The 24,577-nt window shown below is 41.4% G+C and overlaps 1 protein-coding gene across 6 annotated transcripts in view; it reads right to left on the bottom strand.

The window, feature by feature from the left end:
• Positions 1-281: 281 nt before the first annotated feature.
• MBOAT1 (membrane bound O-acyltransferase domain containing 1) overlaps positions 282-24,577 on the bottom strand; it is a 58,653-nt gene continuing 34,357 nt past the window's right edge. For 3 of the 6 annotated variants that reach the window (XM_052805862.1, XM_052806035.1, XM_052805953.1), the window contains 9 exons: positions 20,456-20,511; positions 18,177-18,231; positions 15,195-15,378; positions 13,360-13,552; positions 10,095-10,198; positions 6,626-6,690; positions 5,104-5,236; positions 3,757-3,908; positions 282-1,999 (listed from right to left, as the gene is read on the bottom strand). In XM_052805862.1, coding sequence (XP_052661822.1) covers positions 1,867-1,999; positions 3,757-3,908; positions 5,104-5,236; positions 6,626-6,690; positions 10,095-10,198; positions 13,360-13,552; positions 15,195-15,378; positions 18,177-18,231; positions 20,456-20,511 — 1,075 coding nt within the window. In that variant the 3' untranslated portion in view covers positions 282-1,866. The other 3 variants (XR_008237969.1, XR_008237978.1, XM_052806119.1) reach the window with 3 other exon arrangements.

The following is a 24,577-nucleotide window of genomic DNA, read 5'->3' as shown; positions in this document are numbered from 1 at the left end:
CTGCTCTGTAAAATCCAGCAGACCTGAACATTCCCCCTCACAAGTGTGAGGGATCTCATGCGCACCCATCCACCCATTTTCACATTAGACATTTGTGATTAATAATGCCAGGCGGTGACACAAAGCAATTTGTTTATTCAGATCTACCTTTTAATCCCATCTCACCTTCAAAATAAATTACCATATAAACTCTTCCATGAACTATGCTCTAAATCACAAGGTGGTCACAGGACAAAAACTTCCCACCAAAGGGGGGGGGGGGGGGGGGGGGGGGGAAATCAGACTTTTTTTGGAACTTGTTTTGGTTTCACCGATTTGTTTCTTCCCAAAACATTAGGATTCTGCAAAATTTTAATCTGACACAAAAATCAGAATGCAGTAAACAGCAGATTCTTTGCTCAATCACACATCAATTAAATGATCATAAAGCAATACCAATACTTTAACGAGGGAATTGCTTCTACAAAATGCTGATAAAAACATTCCTGGAAAACAGTAATTTTAAAAAATGTTTTAGTTGGTTTCAATGTGTTGTTGTACCAGCCTGTTTTATTGGGGTAAGTGGACTTAAAAAAAAAAAAAGAGATAAAGAAAACCTGACACAGCATTTTGCAGCAGGTTATCTCAATGCACTACAAGCTCTTAGAAATTAAGCCTCAAAACATCCCTGTAAGCCAAGGACTTTACAAGCAGGGAAACTTGCATCAACAGGCAAAGTCACATGTCAAGATCATACCAGGACTCTGCCTTGACTCTTGTGATGATCATATCACATCACAGTATTTTGTAGAGAATGACTTATTATGACTATGCTAATTCCTGTTCAGGTTTCATATTAGTGTTACCCTGCTGGAAAGTAACCCTTCCATAAGATGGGATGTTTTTGAGTAAAACAGTCTGATCCATTACAAACCTTTTTCAGATTTAACCCATAACTGTGAGCTTTAAAACACTAAACCTGCATGGCTCCTCAGTTATTTTGATACCAAAATGGAAGTGCTGCATCACACTAAAACTGCAAAGTAAGGCTGATGCAGCAATGAGCACCAGCTGCGTCATTAGAGAAGCACAACTCTACAGATCACAGGGTGTATGTCCCTTCTTTTACTCTAGGTTGGGTTCCCCCCCACACCCCCTCTTTTGTTTTGCTTTTACTCGGCTTCAGATTTTGGCTTAGCCAGTTGCCAGTGCTCCCAGACACCTATTCCCAAGGGACATTTTCTCGCCCTCATTACCAGCAGGTGTCACGTTAAAGGATGTGAAATACCCTTGCTGCCAAGCTCAGGCTGCAGTCCCTGTTCTGGGCATTGCTGGGGAAAGTCCCGCTCCCTCTTCTCCCTGCTGGGGCAGAAGTCAGCGCCAGCACCTTGAGCAACCCCACGTCCGCAGTTTTCTACTTGCGCCATCTCTCTCCGTAGCCAAGAGATGAAAAGCTTCCCCTGCCAGCTGCCCACAGCACCAGGCTATCAGGCAGCTGGTCTAACTCTATACTAGCTGCTTCCTGTCCCTCTAATCACAAGATTATTTATTGATTAATAGTTGTATATTTCTGTAAAAGAGAAAAAAATGCCTCTCTGTGTGAAAAAGTTTAAATATATAAAAACACTTCATAAAAATATTTATTAAAAAAATCAAAATGCCCCATGAGCCTGTAAACGTTGCCTGTAAAAATCTCCGATAACTGGAATAATTTGAAATACGGTCATTCAGGCTCTTTTCTGCCCTGTCCAGTAAGATTTTAAGACAACCAATAGAAATGCCACCTCTCTTGTACTTCAACCCTCATCCCACCCATTTTTCTTCTTCTTTCTTTGTTTCCAATATGACAGTTTGTTTTCCCAATATTGGCAATTTTCTTTGGAGGCATCATTTGTCTTTGCTTTTAACAGAGTTCGGCATGGCCTGATTCTGAGGCTTTCTTATGGAGTGGGCTTGAGGTCTGATTGGTAACACAAGCAACACCAGGATGCTTAGAATATGCATGTGAAAATACATAGACCTGGGAACAAAAGCAGAAAGAGAATATTATATTTTTGTTGGTAATAACACGAATTGTGCAACCTCAATAAGTCCATGCAGAATTTAGTGCTAAGGGGTGAATGCAGAAAGCATGAACCCAACCTAGAAAGCACAAAAATACACCCTTGAATTTCACACAGCCTATGCATGCGGTACCTGCTGGCATTGATGGAAATGTTGCCATGGATGTTAATGAGGCAAGGAATCAATCAGCAAACTCCAGAATCCAAAGTCTGACAGCTCAGATAAACCCATGTAATTCAACCCCAGACTTATTCAGCCCACCTCTCTTTTAATGTTAGAGTATGTATACAAGGCTACATTCTGAAGAAACATCCTTCATGCTTAGGACATAAAACTTGTACAAGTTTAAAAAAACCAAAAAAAGTGACAGAAAGGAAAAAAAAAAAATCATTCCAAGGGCTGAGATCTGAAATAAATCTAAACACTGAACTTTTAACTGGGGATGGTCAAGTAATGATGTTTACAGAAGGATTGTGTTTTTGAAGGCAACTACTCAGATATCTTCATTTGATATTTTATTAAATATCAGATATTTTTATTTCAAATAATTCAGTATACATAAGATTGAACAGAAATAAAAAAATACTTAAACCAATTACATGAGGCTGTGGCAGCTTGGGGAGGATGATGTTTGGGAGCAGTATGGTCCAGCTCTTAACCACAGAGATACACCTCCCTGTGGTGTCATTTATGCTTCTTACCATAGTTCTTAATATCCTTGTAAGGTGCTTAAGACCACTGCTAGGTGTGCAGTGTTCCAAAAATTCATGCCCTTGTCCAAAGGCCTATGATTTCCTTGCTTAACAGTCTCCAAGTTTAAATCTTAACTATGTTCAAAGTCACTAGGGCAAAAAATATTAAGGAATGGAACTAAGAAAGATTTGAAGTAATTTTTATATGGTAAGTTTTCTGCGTTGAAATCAAATGTTTTAAGAAACAGGAATAGAAAATGTCAAAATTCAACACCCTTCAAACAGACTTACTGACAGCAGCTATCTTGACTACCAGTTTTATGTCTTTTATGTTAGAGAAGGGAACTGTCTTCTTAACCAAAACCTGTTACTCTATGTTGACAGTTCACTGTAGAATGAAAAGGTAAAGCAATGTAGTCCAGTCTCCTTTTTCAAATTATTTTTTCTATTTCTCTATTTCAATTTATTTTTATTAGAGTATATTCAGTATATTCTGCAACACCAGCATTTTCTTATTTTTAAGGAACCTAGAGAAGTACTCACTTCCTATGGAAGTATTCAAAAAGAAAAGCATGCTCATTTCTAGAAGTAATGCTCTGCCAGACACCCTCCTTATCTCCTGCTGACCGATCACATCTGTTCTATGCATTCGGCAGCTGGAAACCTGGCCTTTTCTCATCGAGTCCTTCCTACTGCTAATTTACATTATTCTTGACCTCTCCAGCCTTGGCCACCATTAATGGTTGAGACTCAACTGTTTTGAAAAAGGAAACTGAGTATGTGAAAAGTCACATAAGGATGCAGAAAGACTGAGAAGTACAAGTGAAGTGCTCTGCCTTGGCATTATTATTATCTCATTAAGTTACAGGAGTGCAAAAATTACCCCTTACACATTATTAAACATCCTGTTTGAACTCCTTTCAAATCTGATGAAATACCAACTGCCTTTCAGTGTGGTCTGAGTTATTTAACAAAAGCCCATGCTGGTCTGGAGAACAATAGTCAAGAGGAGAGAACTTACTTGTAGAACTTGATCGTGGGCTCAACAGCCAGCATAACAAACGGTGCAACAGTATAGCACACGGCCAGTTGAGTGACAACCCAGGTAATAACGTCATAGGCTATCTTGAGAGGCACTGATGAGAGGAAGTAATGTCTGCAACTGTTTCTTACCTGCAGGTCAGGGAAAAGTAAACAGAAAATTAATATAAATTCATTTCTTAGGCAAAGTCACGCAGACACATTGTAATGTATGACTTTCCACTTATCATCAGCATTAGTATTACAGAAAAGTTTATACACCAGTTAGAAAGCACTGAGAGTAGGAAGACAGAATTGTATTGACTGGCATACCCAAGATCCCACAGTCAACCAGTGGCAAACAGAAGTGTCCCCTAATTTCCTCCATCATAATCACGGAAGCAGACTCTCATGCTGGATATTTGGCACGATATCTTTGGTAGTTGTTATGATTTGATCTTCCTCCCTGCTGGTTTTGATTTATTATTGGTTCTCAATGGTGAAACAAAGCTACTTTAAATGAACAGATATGTGTTTATACCTGCAAGCGTGTGCTGCTCCCTAGAGATTTTAATTTAGCTTCACATCTATGAAACCCTCATAAATGAGAGGCAAAGCACATGTTAAGACCACATGTTCAGCAACCTGCTCTAGCCTTAGCAGTTAATACTGACCACCAGTTTAATTCACCTTTCAAATTGACCTGGTTATTTATCCATAGTCAAGCTCTGAAAGACAATGGTGCTGCTTCCCAGCCCTGCACAACTGGCTGGTTCGGCCTGAAAGATCAGCAGTGATAAATTTAACAACAGTGAGAGAGGAAACCTGTTTTGTCTTCCGTGACTCTACCTGAAACGAGGCCCATAAACACAGAGACCATTTTACTGCATCAACTGCATCCACATGGAAGAGTTCAAGTTTGGGCTAATGCTCAACCCATAACAGCTCCTTGTGAAAGACTGGGCCCCGGGCCGATTAGACACCAGCATACAGGCAACACGACCTAGCTGAAGTCTGGACTCCAACGTGACCTTGAATCCCAAGCTAATTTGACTGCATGGACATAGCCGGTGGCACTACCAACTGTACACCCACAAGCAACGTTTCCTCTGCCAGCCAGGGACAGCATTGCAGTACGTGCAGAACTGGTGCTGCTTATGACTGCTGGGGGTACTCTGTGATGAGCATCAATACAGAACAAAGTTTCAGCGAACTTCAAGCCCGCAAAGGCATGAATGAGGGCTCACAGTGGGGACAAGCTGCTTGACCGTATCAGGGTGGTCCCTGCAGTTGACAGCTGGATAGTATCTAGAATGGGCCTTAGAAGAGAACAATGAAAGGTACATACTGCTCTGGCTGCGAGTGTGATAAGGATTCCAGTGAGAAACGTAAAATAATATCCAGGATAGATACCGTGCCACAGGGCCGACAGGATAAAAGTTAAAGCCGTAGGGTACCAGGGAGCTCTGTCATAGCAGACGCTGCAAAAACGAAAACGAAACAAGAAGAGGCTGAATACAACTGAACAATGGACGCTGCACTTCAAATCCTTCTCTGTTTGTAAGGTCTCATTCTGTTTTCTTAACGGTCTTATCTTGTCTCTGGTACACACCAGGGCACGAGGAGCTCTCTGTTCATTTAGATGGAGGTTTAGATGGAAAGAGGAAGCATGCTTTTATGCACTGAGTATCCAAAGAGTGCCCACACAAATATTCCCGGTCCTCATAGCGTTTAATTGAATAATGGGACAGAGGGCAGGCAAGAGTTCATTCACCTTTATACCTCTATCTGGAATCACACACTACCCTTCAAAACTCTGATGGCAGATCAAGAGCGAGTCAAAAGTCAGAGAGACGTGACCCCACCTTTTACCGGTGAACGGAGGTGGTTTTAGGCACTGTAATCTAACAAACGCTGGGAACAGGGAGTGCCGCAAAGCTATTGCCAAGCAGGGGATTCCTGCTAACTTTAGCAGCCCAAAATCTTACTCCAAAGACACAAGCAAATGATACCAGTTCAAAAACACACCAACCTGTCTATTTGGCCATCTGAAGTTTAACTGAAATGCTGTGTTCCAAAGAAATGAGTCACAATAATGCACTTATCAGGAACATCATTTGAATCATGAAAAATAGTAGACATTGACTTTTAGGATGTATATATTTAACAACAAAAATAGTTACGATAACTACAATAAATCCGTGCCTGCATTTCAGACACAACATTGACTGTATGCTGAACTGTAATCACACCAAAAAGTGTAACGAGTAACGATAGACAGTTCAATCTACAAAATTTGGACTTAATACTAGTATTTATATGTGCCTTAACAGTCATGGGTTAAAATCAGATCCTCTCAGTGCTATAAAGAAGTCTCTTCTCCATATCCTAAACAGTGACTCCCTGGCAAACATCTTGTGGTAACTCCAAACCAGACTACACTGGGGCTCTGAAGACTTTGACTTCTCTCCAGTTCTAGCTGAACTGGATCCCAGTGACACAAAGAGGCTCACCTCTGGTAATAATACGCATGGGAAACACAACATGGCGAAGTGAAATAGTACAGCAAGAATAATGGAGGCAAACGGCAGCCTAAAAGATGCCATCAAAATGCTATTACTTTTTATTATGGAAGATCTGAACAGTTTGGTTTGGGCTTTCCTGCTTATATATAAAATGCGGGCATTTTACATTTGCAGCAATAAAACTTTACAGCACCACATACCCTTGTATTCCACCAACTGTTACAGACACAGGAAACAAAGAGAGGACAAGAGACTATACATTTATGAGGTTCACCAGTCAATGTTTTTCGAGGCCATCTAGAGTTTTTGGGTTTCACAAGCACGTTACTGTTTCATTACGCTTACCGTTTTAGCCAGGCAGCTGTCTGAATGTTCCAGTTTTCAATGTACATTTTAAAACTTGTTGCAGTCTAAGAAAGAAGTTCATATGAAATGTTAGCACTGAAAGCTGTAAAATAATACTTGCATTTTAAATTAGAGAGGAGATACATGGAATACATTAATTCTAGTAGCTCACTGTTGCGAAGCCTGTGCCACAGTTCATCATTATACTAATATGTTTTGGGAAGGACATTAACTAGGCTGATTACTCACCACTAACACTTGGCACTTGCTAAAAAATCTCACTTTGTTTTGTAAAATTAAATACAATGTTTAGTTATTTTTCAAATTGTGGGATGTCGTGGTTTAACCCCAGCCAGCAACTAAGCCCCACGCAGCCGCTCACTCCCTCCTCCCCCTGCCCCCCCTGTGGGATGGGGAGGAGAATCAAAAACAAGTAAAATTCATGGGTTGAGATAAAAACAGTTTAATAATTGGAATAAAAATTAAAATATTATTATTATTAATAATAATGTTAATAATAATAATAATGAAAAGGAAGATAACAAAAAGAGAGTGAAATAAAACCCAAGAAAGACAAATGATGCACAATGCAATTGCTCACCACACGCTGACCGATGCTCAGCCAGTCCCCGAGCAGTGATCCACCCCTCCCGGCCAACTCCCCCCAGTTTATATACTGGCATGACATCACATGGTATGGAATACCCTGTTGGCCACTTTGGGTCAGCTGTCCTGGCTGTCCTCCCCCCCAGCTTCTTGTGCCCCTCCAGCCTTCTTGCTGGCTGGGCATGAGAAGCTGAAAAATCCTTGACTTAGTCTAAACACTACTCAGCAACAACTGAAAACAGTGTGTTATCAACATTATTCTCATACTGAATCCAAAACAAACATTATACCAACTACTAGGAAGAAAATTAACTCTGCCAGCCGAAACCAGGACACAGGAAATCTGAAAATCTGTCTCATTTTAAACGCTTAGCCTTCCCTTCAGTTCACAAACAGCTTCATTTTTGGAAGAGATATGTTGCCACCCGTTACGCAGTCTGGACTTCCCTAGAGTGCTATTAAAACAAAGTGTTATAAAAACTAAAAGAAACACATTATTATTTGGAGAAGGAAGGGGGAAGACTGAAAAACACAGACAAAAAGTTTCAGGACTGAACTTAGAAGCCGATTCTCAGTCCACTGCCCAGCTTGAGAAACCAGAGTGGACTCCAGGGTCCTGGGAGAACTACCTGTACCTCCTGACAGCACCAGTCCCCCCAGCTTTAGGGGGCTGCTGGACTCCGTTCAGCATCAGTTCCCCTAATCCTGGTCAACTTCACCCATCTTGGTTCCCCATCCCCGCTCCCCTTGTTCCTCGCTTGTTGACAGAAACCTCCGAGCACCTCCTCAGCAAGCAGGGACATGGTTCAGCGACACCACGTTATTTTCCCATATAAGCTGAAGGCAAGGGCACACGGGATGGATTAAAGGCAAAGGTTTCCAAGGGGAATATCCAGATATTTTTGCACTTCCACACAGAATCCTGAAGGCTAGAACTTCATCCTCTGTGTTTAAAGAGTTAAAATGTTCAGCAATTCCCAATGCAGTACTGCCACATTTTAATTGCATTACTGCACCAAAAGAAGCCAAGAAAAATATAATTTCTTTTCCAACTAATATTGTCACTCTTTTGGCTTCCTTGAAGTTCCCCTGTTATGCTACCAAGAGAGAAAGTAGTCATTGGCTGTCAAAATATACATGCTGCCAAGGCTTTCAAGTCCCCCACATGTGTTTAGCCCCCATCACGTTTTAATGCCCTCACAGCTCCTGCCACATGCTTATCTTTACTACAGATCAGGTCATTTCTTAGCCCCATTTAGCACCCAAGTTCCCAACTCTTAAGCAATTTTACATAAGCAGGTGGCTATACCTGCTTAAAACACACTGTACGATCACACTTAAACTTCAACTCCCGGAATTGTTGTTGGTGCATAAAGTGACAGTTCCAGGCTTACCCGAAGTAATGGTCTCTGTAGCCTCTCTTTTTCTCAGCGCACACATGACCAAATCAATGGAGAGCACTGTTTTACACTCCTGGAAATAATTTCTCCACCCTGATCTCTATTGCCCGTGTGAGCAGTAAAGGAAAAAAGGGTTTGAGGGGCCTTACATTTCAGTGGGTAGAGAGGAGCAAAGGCTCCCGTTTCTTTAATTTGGCTTGACTAAAGAGCATCGCCTGCATTTTACTTGCCTCCTTCAAGCAGGAACTGCCTCAGCTCATCAAGGCAGGAGTCATCTCCTGCCCCAAAACTGAATCAGACATTGGTTCAAGATCTCAGCGGTATCTGGCGTGCTACCGCCATCGAAGAGTATAAAGCATTTCTGGGCTCTGTATTCTGTACCGCTCAAGAAGAGATATATACTGAGGATTAATTAAGGTAAAAAAAAAGACAGAGAAGGATGTTGAGAAAGAGAGAATGTATAATGATACTTCCAGCTTTGGCATCTTTCAATTAAGAATTACAGGGGCTCTTTCATTTTTGAGAAGAGCTATTACAGTACATTCACTTAGTCACAGATCATTCAGTAATAAAGCAGTCAACTTGTTTTCATCTGCTTTTCCTTTTAAAATCATAACTACAGAATTACAGGGGGAAGCTCCTCCTACTTCTAAAGAAAAGAAGCCCTTAGAAAGCAGTATCAGTCCCGTAAACATTTTCACATCCCACTGGCATTCACAAAATATTCTTTGGGGCAAACAAATTACATCGGCCATCTTTTGCATTAGAGAAACAAACACAAATAGCTTACAAGGGACTAATGGATGTTGAAAGTATACTGCAGTCACAAGAAACATGTGCGACAAATGTTTTGAGAAACAGCGTGGTTTGCTGGATGGAGCTCTAAATCAGCAGCCACGTAAGCTCTACGTGGCCCTGCCAGTTCCCATTCAGGTTGCTCGGTTTGTACCTGTTATCTCTCCAACCCTTGCTTTTCTCCGTTTACCAGAGGCACTCCAGGCATGTGCAGGGACCCAGCCCTTGCAAGTGCCTGTGCAATGCCCACTCGTGGTGGCCTCTTTCACTACCACCACCCTTCTCAACTGGGTTACAAAAGTGGAAGACTGTTAGAAGTAATTAAACAGAATACACCACAGATGGTGGAGAATCATAGCTGTGAGCAATTTATTGACCTGCTGAACTCAGCCACAATCTACAGAAATTGACTGCTCATTTATTAAACAACTGATTAATCATTTATTAGCCTTCTATAAACTATTTAGAAATGCAACCTGAATACAGAGCATGACAAAGGCTGCGTGACAGATGCTTTTTATCTGCCCAACAGATAAAATACAAAACCTCTCTATGTTAAAGAGGGGCAGCCTGCTGGCATGGACTTACTTTCCTTCCAGCGAAGCTTCTCCCCGTTATCATGCCCATTTCTTTATAATTACATCAATGCAGCCACTCCTTTAACTCACCTCAATATTCCAGATATTTAAATTGGACAACAGGTCCCAGCGGAAAGTGCCCCTCTCATCAACTCCACTGAATCCATAGCCAGCTGCATTGTTGACTGCATCTGCTGCAATGTCAAAGCAAAACAGGTCAAATCAGACTGCTGGAGGAGTCATGTTTTCTTACAAGTCAGTATAGCACCAAATACACATTCAAGCCAGCTTTGTAGCAATTAGCATCCTCTCTTTCAAAGAGAAGCTTCCCCTTGGTAAAGGGGCATTGCTATAGGACAACACAAGAGTCATTTCCTCAAGAGGAAAGACTAGCTACTCCTTGGGCAGAAGAAATAAAATAAAATAAAACAACAGTGGATAGAAATCACTTTTCCCATTATTTTGCCTCTATTATCCATCTGAGATAGATATACAAGAGTTGATGTAAAATGAATTAGCATTTTCCTCAAAAGGGTACCTGGATGTCACAGCGTTTTCCAGAATTCAGAAAAAGTGTAGCATCTCAAAGATAGGTTTACCATTCCTATTAAGAGTTCCAACATGGCTGTTTTAACTGAGACTTACTTTCATACTTCTGCAAAGCCGTTCACTAATCCTGTCACTCAGTGCCTCCCTAAGTACCTCGCCATCTCTACAAATCGAATATTGAGTAACTGCCATTACGGACTTAACTACTTTAAGTGCAAATAAAAAGCTCGGGTAACGGTAGGCATTTCACGTGCTGCACTCTTGCTCTTTCCCAGGGCACTGGTCAGCTACCTCCCCTCTCAGCCTTGCCTGGGAGCCATCTCATCACTGGTTCTCAAGATCCTGCTTTTAACACACCCCTGCCAGAAATCCTCTCTCACTGTACTAAGAAAACAGGAAGGACTCGTTACCTCTGGTTCACTAGGTGCAGCCAACATCAAGGATTATTGGAAGAAAAAGGAAAGCGAAAATATAGGTAAGGCTTTTCCTTCTAGATATTTACAAAATACAAGCCTGGTTAAGCTACGCTTTAAAAAGGTCAGCATTTCTTTCCCAAAAACGAAAACTGATTTTGCTTCGTAAGTGCTATGAATACAAGCACAAGCTCATGGAGGAATCCCAAAGCACAAAACTAGGGAGAGAACCTAATTAAAAGCAACAAGAGTAACAATAAATGAATAAATAAATGAGCAACCTTCTCTAACCTGAAGTTTTCAATTTTATTTTCCACTTTACTAAACGAGCTAGATTTTACTGATAGAAAGAAAGGTCTCCGAACTCTTAATTCTCTCCCTGTTAAAAAAAAAAACAACCAACAAACCACCAAACCAAAAAAACCCCAATAACCCTCTCTGAAATTATATTTCCTTATGGCCTGCCAGTGTCTTGCTATGAGATCAGTAAGGACCCTGCCCAAGCGCAGAGACGGGAGCTGCACCTAACTGTCACCCCAGAGCAGGGGGACTCCTGGGTTTGCTCCTCCTTGCTGCTGCAAGGGTGGCAGGGACCGCTTAGTGTTTCTTTGCCAAAAGCAAGAAACCAGAAATTCAGGGACATAATAATACAGCAGACCCATCCGCCTCTTGCTTCCCAAGCTGCTGTCTGCAGAGCGAGGTGTGAAGCGCAGAAGAATCGCAATTGCCCACCCTTGAACTGCTCACAACACCCCAACACTCCGCAGTGCCCGGCAGAGTTTTCCCTGCTGACTTGAACAGCTCTGGCACATCGCTTTCACAGCTCCTTGGATGCGAGCGCTCAGTCCCAAATTGGTTTCATTGACAGCTCTGAGTTAGGTTTGCAGCCATGTTCCCATGACTATTACTAATGCAGCGAGAAGCTGAATTTTCCATCTTTCCATGGATCTGGAGGAATTCAGCAGCGCGGCTCTTGCACAATAGCGTGACTGTCCTTTTCGGAGGACAGGAAGCATTTATCGGCCGTTTCAGCCGGCACTTTCGTAATGCCCTGGGCCATGCCACCGGAGTTAACTGCGAAAGGATAAAGTGTCTGCTGTTCTGCTGCCTGGATTTGCAATGTGAATAATAGAGGCCTCACCCTCCAATATGCAATGCATGCTTTTCCAGAACCCCCTCGTCTGTAAGATATTTCTACAGCCTCTATGGCTTAGTCATGTCACAAATACAAGTTCAGTTTCTCTCTTTGATAATGGACTTTTAATGCCGGAAAAAATGGAGGCAACAATTTAACATTGGATCTCACAAAAATAAGTTTCTGAGCAAGCAATTCTTTATCCCAAAGGCTTTCCCATCCCACACATGCCAGTCTTGGCTGTCTTCCCTCGATCTGTCAGTTTTATTCCCAGCAATTTAATCACAGCCTCGCAATGAGTTTCCCTTGCTCTTTCCATCCCATCTCAATGACACTCTTCTCAGTTTCAGGTGCATACATTGCTGGCTGGGCTTTCAGGATCTTCCCTACACACAAAGTCTTGTAATACCAGCAAAAACCATTCAGTCTCTCAATTTTTGGCCTGGCCTAGAAGGACTGACTCCTCACATAAAGATGGGAAAGGTGACTTCTAAAAGGAAGAAGGTAAAATACAAAAAGATTACTTTGGCCACCAGTCTAGCTGGCTCCCAATATAAGAAATTTGCTTCTCTCTATAATGACCCCTCTTCCTTCTTTTCCTTGCAGAGATTCTTGGGTCCTTCCCATCAAGTCCTTCGTTCCCCACCTTCCCCATGGTTCTCCAATCCTTTCTCCTGAACGCTCAAAGCTAACATGCATACAGGATCACAAAGTGCCTTAGAGGCAAAGCCTAACTTCAGCCCCCCAACAAGCATTACAGCTTTCGAATACAGATGCATGTGCTAAAGATGTCCCTAAAGGAAGAGAGAGGTCTGTTTGCACTGTAACGTTCTTGTAAAGCCTGAGCCAGCGTGACCAGTTTTAACCTCCCAACCGCAAATTATGAATAAAGCATAAAAATCAAGGTTTAGAGGAGGCAAACTTTTTTTTCCTAAGAATTCCTGTAAAAATTATTTTGGTACAAAGTTTTAAGTAAGAAGAAATTGTTACATTGACTGTACTGGCAAGAAGCTGAAAAGCAGATTTGGTTCCAGAGGCAGGGCATGTCAGACAAGCTAGAATAAACTTTATGCACGTTTTTCAAAACTTTTGACATCTCCCCACTTCAGTGGAGTCCACTGCTTACAGGAACATGTGTACATCTCCCATGGGAACTAGAGATCTAGGGACTAATTTCACGCCCCAATGTTTCAGAACTCCTCCCCCATTTATAAACTTATGCGTTACCTACAAAAATAAATGATGTAGTCAGACTTACCTAACGTCCATGCAAAGTAATACTTTGGTTTTGCTGCCTGTGTTACAACATACAGGTAACCAAGTCTTGACAAGAAGGGTGTTTTATCAAGAAATTCATTATCAATAATATATGCCATAGGAAAGTTCTTGGTAAGTGTCAAGAATAAAATGAGAGATACTAGTGTGATACACAGCTTGTACATCACTGCTCCCTAAAAAGCACAAATAACAATGAAACATTCATTAGAAACATTTGCTTAAGGGGAAAAAAAAAAAGGCAGTACTCATGACATAGAAAAACAATGTGCCTCAATAACCAATAAAGTTAGCAGTGACAAAGTTGATAATTAATTTAGAAGAGGTAACAAAGAAAAGGCCACAGTCAAAGCTTTGGTCTAATTTGCTTTACTGAACTACCTATAGATAGGTACAAAGGATAATTAGAAGTCAAAATTGGTGATGAACTTCACAAGAGACTCCTACATCAGTTAGTGAAGGTCCTCAAATAAGAAAGGAAACAAACTAAAAACAAACCCTACAATGTAAAGGGGAAATCTTTCCTATATGGACTATCATCTCCTGGAACTAAAGACTAGATTCCTCCTAGAAGCCAAACCCACCAGTATTCAGAACAATTGTAGGTCTTATTGCCCAGCTACCATCCAGAGGTCTTGCTAAAAATCACGTCCAAAAAGCACACGTCTTATACAGCATGCATACCTTCCCATGATATAGGGTATCTGCTACGCCACACTGTTTTTTACTACCACTCCCTAGCTTTCTATATACTAATATTATTGACAGTCATGTCAGTAGGTAGAAGCTCAATTTCAAACACACATCATGAGTAGACTTTCCTTGATACAGTCATAATTAAAAAGGTAAATCTGGCACCTGGGTACCATGTAAAAATTGACTCATGTTCTCAAAAGACTAATAAAAGTGCAATATACTATTGAAACGACAATGCATTTTTTGATCCCAAGTACTCTTTTTATATCTTCTTCATATTCAGGAATAATGTGCAATTATCTTTAAATGGTTACAATGCGAATTTTAGTATTCTCTGCTGACTTGCATCTAACACAATACGGGCCTTATTCTGACCTCAGTCAGACTAATATAAGTCAGAAGTAACACCACTGAAGTCGGTAGAAACACAGCCATGTGCAACAGGAATCAGGTATATATAAGCATATAATTTCAGAGGAGAAATTCTGCACACACTCAAAGCTACACATTCAGTGTCGCCTTAAGGTGAAAGAGAGGAATCTAGTTCTCATGCTATGTTATCCTGCCTTAAAAGAAGTTCATTTTATAAGAAGGTCTTAGGTAATATTTAAAAAAAAAAAAAAAAAATTTAGTGTTAATTGTATGTGAAAAATGACCCCCAAGTCATCTTAAAGTGTGAGATTCCCTTGCAAAGCACCTGGGCAAGCTACAGTTTCCGATTACCTGTGATTCATGTACTTGTACCGTCTCCTGCACTACGGGTGAGATTTGACTTTTTTTTTTTCTGACATTTCCTCTTCTGCTTGGAGCTGAACTGCAACTTGTCATTGTCAGAACCTGCAGACCGTTCCCATCACTGCACAAAGGACATCCATTAACCAATGACCCATTTTGCAAGCCAAACGCATTGCATTTGGGGAATTGAAGAGGAAGACACTAGCCCCTTCACCCCTGACCCTGTGATAAAAACAGCAGCCACTTCACAGAAAAAAAACCACTGTAATGTTTACTGGGAAGATAATCCAAAAATGGTTTTTCTTCTTAGTTATTAATTATGAGAATCATCTACAAAGCTGTACTGTCCTGGCCTTTGCAATAAATCTTTGTCATTTTAAAACTTACAGTTGGAGAAGGATCAGGAAGTCTGTCATAACCCTTCTGCTTCCAGTTCACTTCTAATAGTTTCATGTGCACATGCCTCCCTTCAATGAAGGCTATATAATCCTTGTAGTTGCTGCAAGGCCCAGCTATGATGCTCATAAAATTGAGGAGATAGCTTAAATACTCCAGTAAAGAAGGTCTTGTCCTGTGAAAATCATCCACACATGACAAAAGAGAAGAAAACCAAAACAAGGTAAAATTCAGCAAAGGCTTTCACGAATGCTTTTTGTTGTAGTGTCTGCCTCAGTCCCCAGCTCTCTCCTGCCACTGTCCCCCCAGCTGAAAGCTCACTAGATCTGTTTTGGAGACGATGAAGCACAGCTTCTCTTATATCCTGGTGATGTCTGGCAGATGGCAGACAGAACAAGGGTAATGTGGAAGTGCTTAAGCTACAGGTGAATGAATGCTACTGATTTGAGAAGTTGTGATCTTATTACTAGAAACATTTTAGTTAGAAACAGTCATAAATTTACATGCCCACTCCAAACAAATTGACTTGCGCATTTTGAACAGGCCAGCACTACCAGCAGTGACAAACTGGTAATAGTTTTTGGACATCTGTCCAGTATGTCAGGGACCAGTAACGGCTGGCAGACCACAAGCTGAGTAACACCGGTCTCACCAGGCTGTGCAATGCAGTACCTTGCCTTGTTACGCAAACCACAGGGCAGGGAGCGTTTAAGACCAGGACTCTCAGGCTTGAGAGAAGCTCTCACCCACCCTTCAGTTCAGCTTTTTGAAAAATGGGAAGAGTGATGTGAGACATAGAGGAAGAGAATGAAAAGGGACTCTGTCCTACTGTGCAAATAAAGGAAGTAATTGCCTGTATTGCATCACAAACAGGAAAAGGAACTAATGGGAAAAAAACACATAAATCAAAAGACAGCTGAAGATGAAAGTCAAAGAAAGTCCATCGTGTTCGTTATTTCCATTTTGCAAGTGCATATCCCCCACAAGTTCCTTGCGGGGTTTTGCATTAGATGTAAAATGAAGAAGATCCACTGTCCCTGCCACAGATCAGTAGGATGGAAAAGAAAGATGCATAGGCCTCTCGCTGCTAGTGTAATTTGTAAATTGTTGGGCTTGCTTTTTTTAATGTGGCAGAAAACACCAAGATCTAAATTCTGCACTGGGATACACAGTGCTCTCCACAAATGTGGTAACAGGCACCGTCCAAGTAAATGAGGAGTACCCAGATGAGAACAGAAACTAGGGCACAGTGTTTCAAGACTTTCCTGTCCAAGACACAGATGGACATGCATAAACCAAAACCCACTTAAAATTCTTTCGGACCAAAACATAAATTTCTATCAGAAAAACTAAGCAACAGTTAAACATTTCCTGTTGCCTACTTTTATTCTGAAGTGGAATTAGTTTGAACAAACAGTTAGCTTAGCCAGGATTTTCTGCATCCACCCTGCTGGTTATTGTAGATGTTAGTGCCCGAATGATATGTTCTCTGGTGAAACCATTTCACAGAAACATGCGGCAAACAATTTGGGGTAAGGCTCATCTTTCTGTTCTGCAAAATAGAGTCCATGATTTGGGCTTCTGAGCTCTACAGTAAGATTAAAAATAAAGTCATTAGTTTCAACTTAGATTCTGCACATGGGTGGGTGGGGAGACATGAGCAATGCACGAAGGAATGTGCAGAGGATGAGTGAGAAACAAAAACAGACCAAGAACAGGAGGGAAGACAAAAGGCTGTATTACCAAAGGGGATTTAAAACTCTTCAGTTATGACTTGTCTGCCACCGACACTTGAGCTATTGGCATGTACTTTTCTATTATGAGCTCATCTGCTGTATAAGAAAAAAAAAAAAAAAAAGGCAAAAAAAAAAAAAGCCTGTTTGGTGAGAATTTGACTAGAATTAATCATATGGTCACAAGGGCCCACTGCACTTAAATGTTATGCTGTGAGCTTTAAAAATAGACACAAAGCTATGGGTCACAGCAAATGTTACACGAATCTCCCTACAGGATTTTTGCTTTTCAAGAAATCCCTCCCTTCTTACTTTTAGAAGCTCATAGGCAGATTTTCTGATGGTTGAATCTTCTGCCTTGGAAATGAAGGAAATAATTTCCTTGGCCTTAAACAAACACTTCATGGTGAAATGTAGTTATGGTTCTAAGACTAATTCTGTAACACTAATTCTTAAAAAAAAAAAAAAAAAAAAGAATTCACCTGCGTCCTGCGCTTGTATTGAAAGATAAAATAGAAAAAATAAAACGTACTCAAACATATGATCAACATGCTATCTCCCTCTGAAGAATGAGAAGACTAGTCACATAACATGAAGGGCTAGGAGTATTAACATTACGGAGGGAGATAGGAAAAATAAAATCTCAGCCTCCAAAAATTATGGCAAAGAAAAGCAGTACTTGAAGTGTCAGGTCAAACCAAAATGGATTTTGACTATGCAGTGGTTTGCTGACAGAGGAGGAGTATTCTACTTGGAAAAACAACATATCACAGATAGGATGAAGACAACAGCCAAAAAGTCCATATAGTACAGTCTTAGCCTGAATGTAAAAGAGCTGTGATTCAGCAAAAACTAGTTTTGTTGCATGTGGAGTATGTATCTAAGTCAATGAGATGTTGCCAAGTACTTCGGTGCTTTACTGACCAGCACAGGGTGATAAAGGCCAAAGTCCTGGATTGAAGAAATAAGGAAGACAGCAAAGAAGCTATGTTTGTGTAAGGAGGGCACTGACAGCACCATTACAAAAACAAAACTGCTCAAGCCAATAGAAAAAGCAGGTAGGACTTTTGGCTTATCCCAGACTGGAAAAAAGCAGGGAACATTTTCGTAGCCAGGCCACTAAGTTGGTCCTGACATTGCCAAGGGGAAAAAAACCCAACCAAACAAAAAACCCAAACCCAAACCCTAAACTTCTTTGGATGAAATTAAACACAAATCACTAGGGGAATTAAATTCTTACTTTACAGCAAGCCGATTTTGCTCAGCAGTGAGTTCCTCAGCTTGTCGTCCTATTCCTAGAGAGACAAAAGTCACATTAGATCTTCCCAAAAGCCAAACAGTGAAAGCTATCCCCAAAGCCTTATGTTTGCATCCCACAGATAGCTTTCTGAAGCCATAAGCTTCAAGATTTCTTTGTCACAGGTGGTTGTAATACAGCTCAATTCCTAACTTTTAGGTCAAGTATATTCATGTTCTACACCACCTCTTTACCCAGTTCCTTACCTCCTTCCCCCTTTCTCACCCTTGCTACACTGTCAGGAAGAGCAGCCGTAGTATTCCCACACACCCAACGCAACTCGCAATGCCACCGATGGGCAGAGACCCCCAGCAGCCTCTACTAACAGTCCTGGGCTGGAAAAACCTCTGTTCCCAGAAGCTGCTGGCTCATTTAAGCACAAGCCTCCCGCTGGCTCCTCGGTGAGAAATGGAGCATTTCACAGCAGGAGGAGTGGGCAGTGGAAGAGAAACGGGCTCCTGGGGAACAGAAGCTCCACTGGTGTGAACAAGCAGCCTGGCTGCCTGCTGCTGGAGCGAGCCTAAACACACACATCGGTAATAGTCTGGAATTGTACAAGGACCAGACTGGAAGGGCCACCTCCTGTGGAGTGCACAAGACCTTTGGGGCCAGAGGTAGAGCACAGACTCGCCATCCCAGGAAAACTATGGAGAAATCTTGTACGGTGGCCAGTGTGTAAACAGATGTTGCTCATAGCGAATAGCTCAAAACCTTCACTCCAAAGCTGTAGCCGCGCATCCTGTGAGGAATCCCACTGGCTTCAGCGAAACAGCTCACCATGGGATGAGTCACAGCACTGGATGCTGAGCAATGCATATATACGGCTTCACAAGATCAGGGGCTTGGCATCAATTAACACTACTGTTCTAAATGGACTGGCCATAATTACCAACACACACACACAAGACCCATTTTCTAAAAAGACTGCTGATAAGCTGCTCATTTCTCTCTCCACTATTTCAGTTTGTAAATATTGGGAGGGCACAAGTTCCAGGGAGACAATTAAGCACTTAATTACTTAAAGGGCTGGGTATTTTGTTTGTCTGTTTCCATTTATGGGCAGCTGTGTTAGATTTTTACAAATAGAAATTTGTCACTGATGCTTGAACTGCAAGCTGCCTCCATTTGATCAACTGCTCTGTACGTGGATGTTCACAATGTAATGAGCCTTTTCCACCATCATTAATCTGCAGGATTCCTGGTTTGCTTAAAACACTCCTGCCTCTGCTGTTACCTTTTCCTTTCTGTCTGTTCATTTACCTTCAAAATGGTAGGTGTGCATCTAGGCTGCACACCACTGTGGCACACAGTGATACTTGAGCTGGCTAGCTTAAATAACAGAAGCAGAGAAGCCACAGCAACATGAATGTCAACGACAAGGTTAATTAGCCAAGCTTCAATCTGCACCCATTATAGCCAGCTAAAAGCATTAGGCCCACTTGTGTAAACTTGGCTTGCGAACAATGCCAGACCCTGCAGTCTGTGGTGTGGCCATCACCTAAATCCTAGATCATAACAACTCTATAGCAGGCTACTTATTTAGTCACCTACAGCTTATAACGCAACGGGCCTTGGACCATCAGAAATTCACACTGCAACATCAGTAGACATGAGCAATAACGGTACTGATGACAATTGACATTTCTAGCCTTTGCACTGTACTAGACACAGGCATTTTACTGGGAAATAATAGTGCTCTGTCACAGCACAGCACAAGACTGAAGACAATGTTATTTTGCTTGCAACTATGCTTCTCCCTGCGCTGGGAAAATGCTATTGAATTCCGTCTCCCAAATCATGGAGTATATTACCACCAAATATATCAGTGATAGCATATTTTTGTTGCATTAACATTAATGACTGAACCTATGTATCAAAACACAACTCTTGATATTTAAGAATCAAGAACAGCTTCAGAGAGCTTAATGGAGATGCACTGTAGCAGCTAAACAGCAAATACTGGTACTAGCTAAAATCCAAATTGGGCCCCAAGGAAGTAGAGCACCCAAAGGGGAAACCAGTTGTCTTCATTACTGCAAAGACAGTTTGATCCTAGAGAACTGATCAAAACTTGAGGTTTCTCACTTTCTTCCTCAAAGCATTTTTCTTCTTCATTTGGAGCAACTCGCTGAACTACATTTACCTACTCCGTAACCCAACCGTAGAATGTGCTGGAATAAAAAGGCTGTCTTCAGGACATGGGAAAAGATTCCTTTTCTTACCATCATGTAACTGGCATGCAAGTGTTGTGATCTTCTGTGTAATTATCATCAGCGGACTGTAACAAAGACAGAAACAACAGTTACATGTCTTGTAATACAAATTATTCCCAACTTTCTTACTGAATGTCTTTATCCCTTTAAAAGGCATAACTGTGGAACTGTGGAAAACATCCAATTAAAACTGAAGGAGGAACTCAGGCATAAGACAATTGTCTGAGTTCAAAACAACCCCACAGTAACTCGCACTGGAATTTTTAATTGCTGAGTGTGCACAAAGCCTTATTTTATGTCTCCCCATCCTGCAGCAGTGCAAATTGTAATTCAGAAGAAATTGCACCGCTAGGAAATACCAGCTTCTGCAGTCCACTGGGCTTCCTTTCAGGCAAAGACCGAATTCAAGCCCCATACGATGCAACGCTCTAATACAGCAATGCTGTTGTAACATAACTCTGGCTCTTCTTACTATTACTCTCCTATTGTCTGTCTCCTCAGTGCCCTAAAAAAATGTCAACTCTGCAAATACACATGCTTATTTCCCCACATGAATAGCCCTATCAATTAGGACTGCGTGCAAATACCAAAATAGCTGTCAGCACAGCAGTTTCCCACTTGCTTCTCAGCCATGCAACTGCCTTCCGGACAGCCTGTCCAAGATGTACCATCCAACTGGGAGCGTTTGGGCATGCGGGATCTGGAGCCTCCCAAAAAACAGGAGCTAGCTGTACCTGAGCCGTGCTTACAGGCTACAACCACCCAGCAGCGTTGGGGCCAACCAAACAAGCGGCATAGGAATAGCCACTACATTCAGTAGGGGCTACTTATACCTCCAGTAGCCAGCTTTACAGAGCTTCTCAGCACTGTAGGCAAATGTGAGCTGCTGCAGCTAAGGAATAGAAAAAAGGCAAAACTCAGCTTGGTGGCATCAGGAGCTGGTCCCCAGGAGGGTAAAGGACACAGCCTGGAGCGTTCAGAGGTACGCAAGAAGAAAGATAGAGGGAAAACCATGGGGAGAACTAATCAGTCCCTCATAGGCTGGAGGACTAATTGTCGTCCATACACAGCTTCTAAGGGCTGTGGAGCCCTAAGCACAAAACCCGGCGCCGAACACCTGCAATCTGGAAGGACCCATGGCAGGCGAAGCGAGGGACGAGCACCTGCTAACGCTGCCTCTCCCCATCATCTCTGCCACTGGGGACACCAGCACAGGGTGCCCAGATCTCACATCGCCTACGAAACCTTCACGACCGCAATAGCCAGGGCGTTGTAAAGGGTGATAAGGATACGTTGTTATTTTAAAAGCATTAATTATGATGATTACATGTAAAACCAGTTCCACAGAAGAGATTTGTCTTTGCTGAGGATTAATACAATGCATCGTTTCTCGATTTGGTAATGAATTATCAACATAAACTGTACAGAGGTTTCTGCTTGAACACAAATGTCTTCAACACGGAAATTAAAACCCAAGTTTGTGTACATGTTGTTTACAGAGTTTGGCCGGTATATGGAACTTTTTAAAGAGATGTAGATGATTACTCCATTTTAAATATTGTAATATATTTTCTGGAATTCAATGAAAGAAATAAAGCTGAAGGCTATTTTTTTAGTTCGAGCACTGTATTTTCTCCACCCATTTCTCAAGGTAAGGAAAAAAAAAGGAAAAGTTATATTCAGTGATACCTCTACCTAAAATTACAGTCAAATACTCATGTTCTGCAGAGATTTTCAAGAGATTCTGAATCATTCTCGACTAAGCTGACCTACTGGTTACAATCAAATGTAAATTCAATGGCTAAGATAAACTATTTGCAATCTGATTATCCCACTATGATAAATCAAACTGATTTTCAAGATAATTCATATGCTGAGCATGGTAAACACAAGAATACTGGAAAAAGACATTCTTTCATCATAAGTGGTTTGGTTTGTTTTTTTTTTTAAATACTAAATATGGCTGATCTTTTTCAAGAGTCTACATGTAATTCTGCGTGGGTAGAATAATTTGCATTTTCTACCCAAAAACAGAGAACATGCAGTATCAGCCAATTTCTTAATCAGAAACAATTTTCCTCATTCCAGCAGCCTCTACTTGAAACGTCAGTAAAAAAGCTTGCACATAGAATCCAGAACAAGCTTAAATATACACAGATCTGGAATACAATTGTAACACAAGGGTTTGCACAGCAGCTCCCCTTGGGTCACCTAGACCCCTGATTGCAGCTAAGGGTTGGATGAATTCAGCAATGACTTTTCAACCTTCCAGGCAGCTCCAATATTGTGAAATAGTCATTCTAATTTTAATTCCAATTCCTCTTTCAAGAAAAGTTATTTATAAGCTATTTTCACCATTATCTTCAACATCCTATTTCTCAAAGTACATTTTCCCATTCAGACAAAATTTAGCTTTGCTTTCAAAGATACACAAATCCCAATCCTTTAAGCATATGAAAAAGCTGATTTTTTTTTTTTTTAATCCTTAAGAGAGACAGAGGCTGTCAGTGAACCAGCAGTTCTACTGCAACAAACACAGATTTTTCTTTTGTCAGTGCTTGACCTTTTAGCTTTATGGATGAACGCTAACACTTGTTTCAAATTGGTTCAATTTGTTGCATGTGTTTCTTACAGCAAGGACTTTATGCCAATATTGAAGTGGGTAACTTTAAACCTCAGGCTCAGAGCCAAAACCATATGCCTTTAAGTGCCTAAATTTAGACACTTGTCTTAGAAAATTGGGCCCCCCCACTGTAAGCCAGAGAGAACCAAAATGCAAACAATCCTGATGTGCTGATTAACTGAGGGAAGCAGAAGTGCAGCCTGCACTACAGTCGTACAACATATAAACTCAGAAGAGACAGTGATTCTCTTCATCTATATTAGGAATTCATCGCTTCATTGACAGCACGTTGTAACCAGGCAGAACAAGTCAGCCTCTCCTGCGCTTTAATCAGAAAAGATGGACGGTCTGCCTCCCTCAAATCCCAACTCCAGAGGAGACAAGCGAGCACAGAAGTGATGCTGCTGACGCCGTGGGCGGGAGGGAGACCCACAAAGGGCATCTGAGATACCTTCGGTTCTCTCTCCTGCCATCATCGTACTGCACATCGACGTATCTCTTCTATACCCTACTCGGGAAGGTGGAAGCCTGCCGTATAGTGGCAACGGGATGACACCCTCTAAATCTTTCACAAGATCAGTATCAGATATCATTAAATACTTCGCGCAAAGGGTAAGCAAGGTTTCAGGTGAACAGGGAGCATCTTCCACCCATCTACCATTCCCCCACTGACTTGATCTCACTGAGGAACGAAGCCTTCGCTGTAGGAAAGGGCAGAGCACAACAAAACTCAGCAGTACTGGAGCTATCCCTTCTTTTGGCATCCCTTTGGGGTGCGGAGGTCCCCCACCTTCCGCACACCCACACCTGTCTCCACTCCTCCCTGGGGACTCACCCAATCTCACCTCATCACACACACACAGAGCAAGTCTAAGACTGTTTTTGTTTCTTCAGAATGAAAAATAGTCCTTTCCCTCATATTTGCAGAGCAATGCATGAGGATGCAAGTCTTGAAACAACATTAAAAATTAGATAAGAAAAACACATTTAATTTAGGGGGAAAAATAGTATCATCATTTCCTAAAAACACATGTGAGTTTTGATTATTAAAACTTGGCAATACCAGAGTATTGAATTGTCATTTCTGTTCAGCCTTTCAGAAAAGCTCTAATTTTAAACAGCAAAAACATTGAGTAAGTTGATACATAAAATACAGCATCATATCACATAGTCAACTGTTTCCAACATGATAATGCTTTAAACCTTAGACTCTACTGGAAAAAGTCAGTAGTGTTACAAACCAGAAGGGGAGTTAACAAAACTGTAAAAATTCTAATAACCTTTCTCCCAAATTTTGAGACATGCAGAGGTTATTGGAGTGGGCCAAATTATTAGGTTGAATTTAAAAAGAAAATCTACCTACTATACTTGCATTTACAGATGAAGCATGAAGACCTACCCCTAGGGAGGAAGCATTTGAAATAAAACACATTTAAGAAGACTAAGCGAATTGAACGCGATCATATTTGAACTGCTTCCAGTCACTTTGCAGCCACATGTAGAATGGT

The sequence above is a fragment of the Harpia harpyja genome, chromosome 1, assembly GCF_026419915.1.
Source record: "Harpia harpyja isolate bHarHar1 chromosome 1, bHarHar1 primary haplotype, whole genome shotgun sequence".
In the NCBI taxonomy this organism is placed as follows: domain Eukaryota; kingdom Metazoa; phylum Chordata; class Aves; order Accipitriformes; family Accipitridae; genus Harpia; species Harpia harpyja.
The sequence above is the reverse complement of the archived record's forward strand: the minus strand, read 5'-3'. Positions and strand labels throughout refer to the sequence as shown.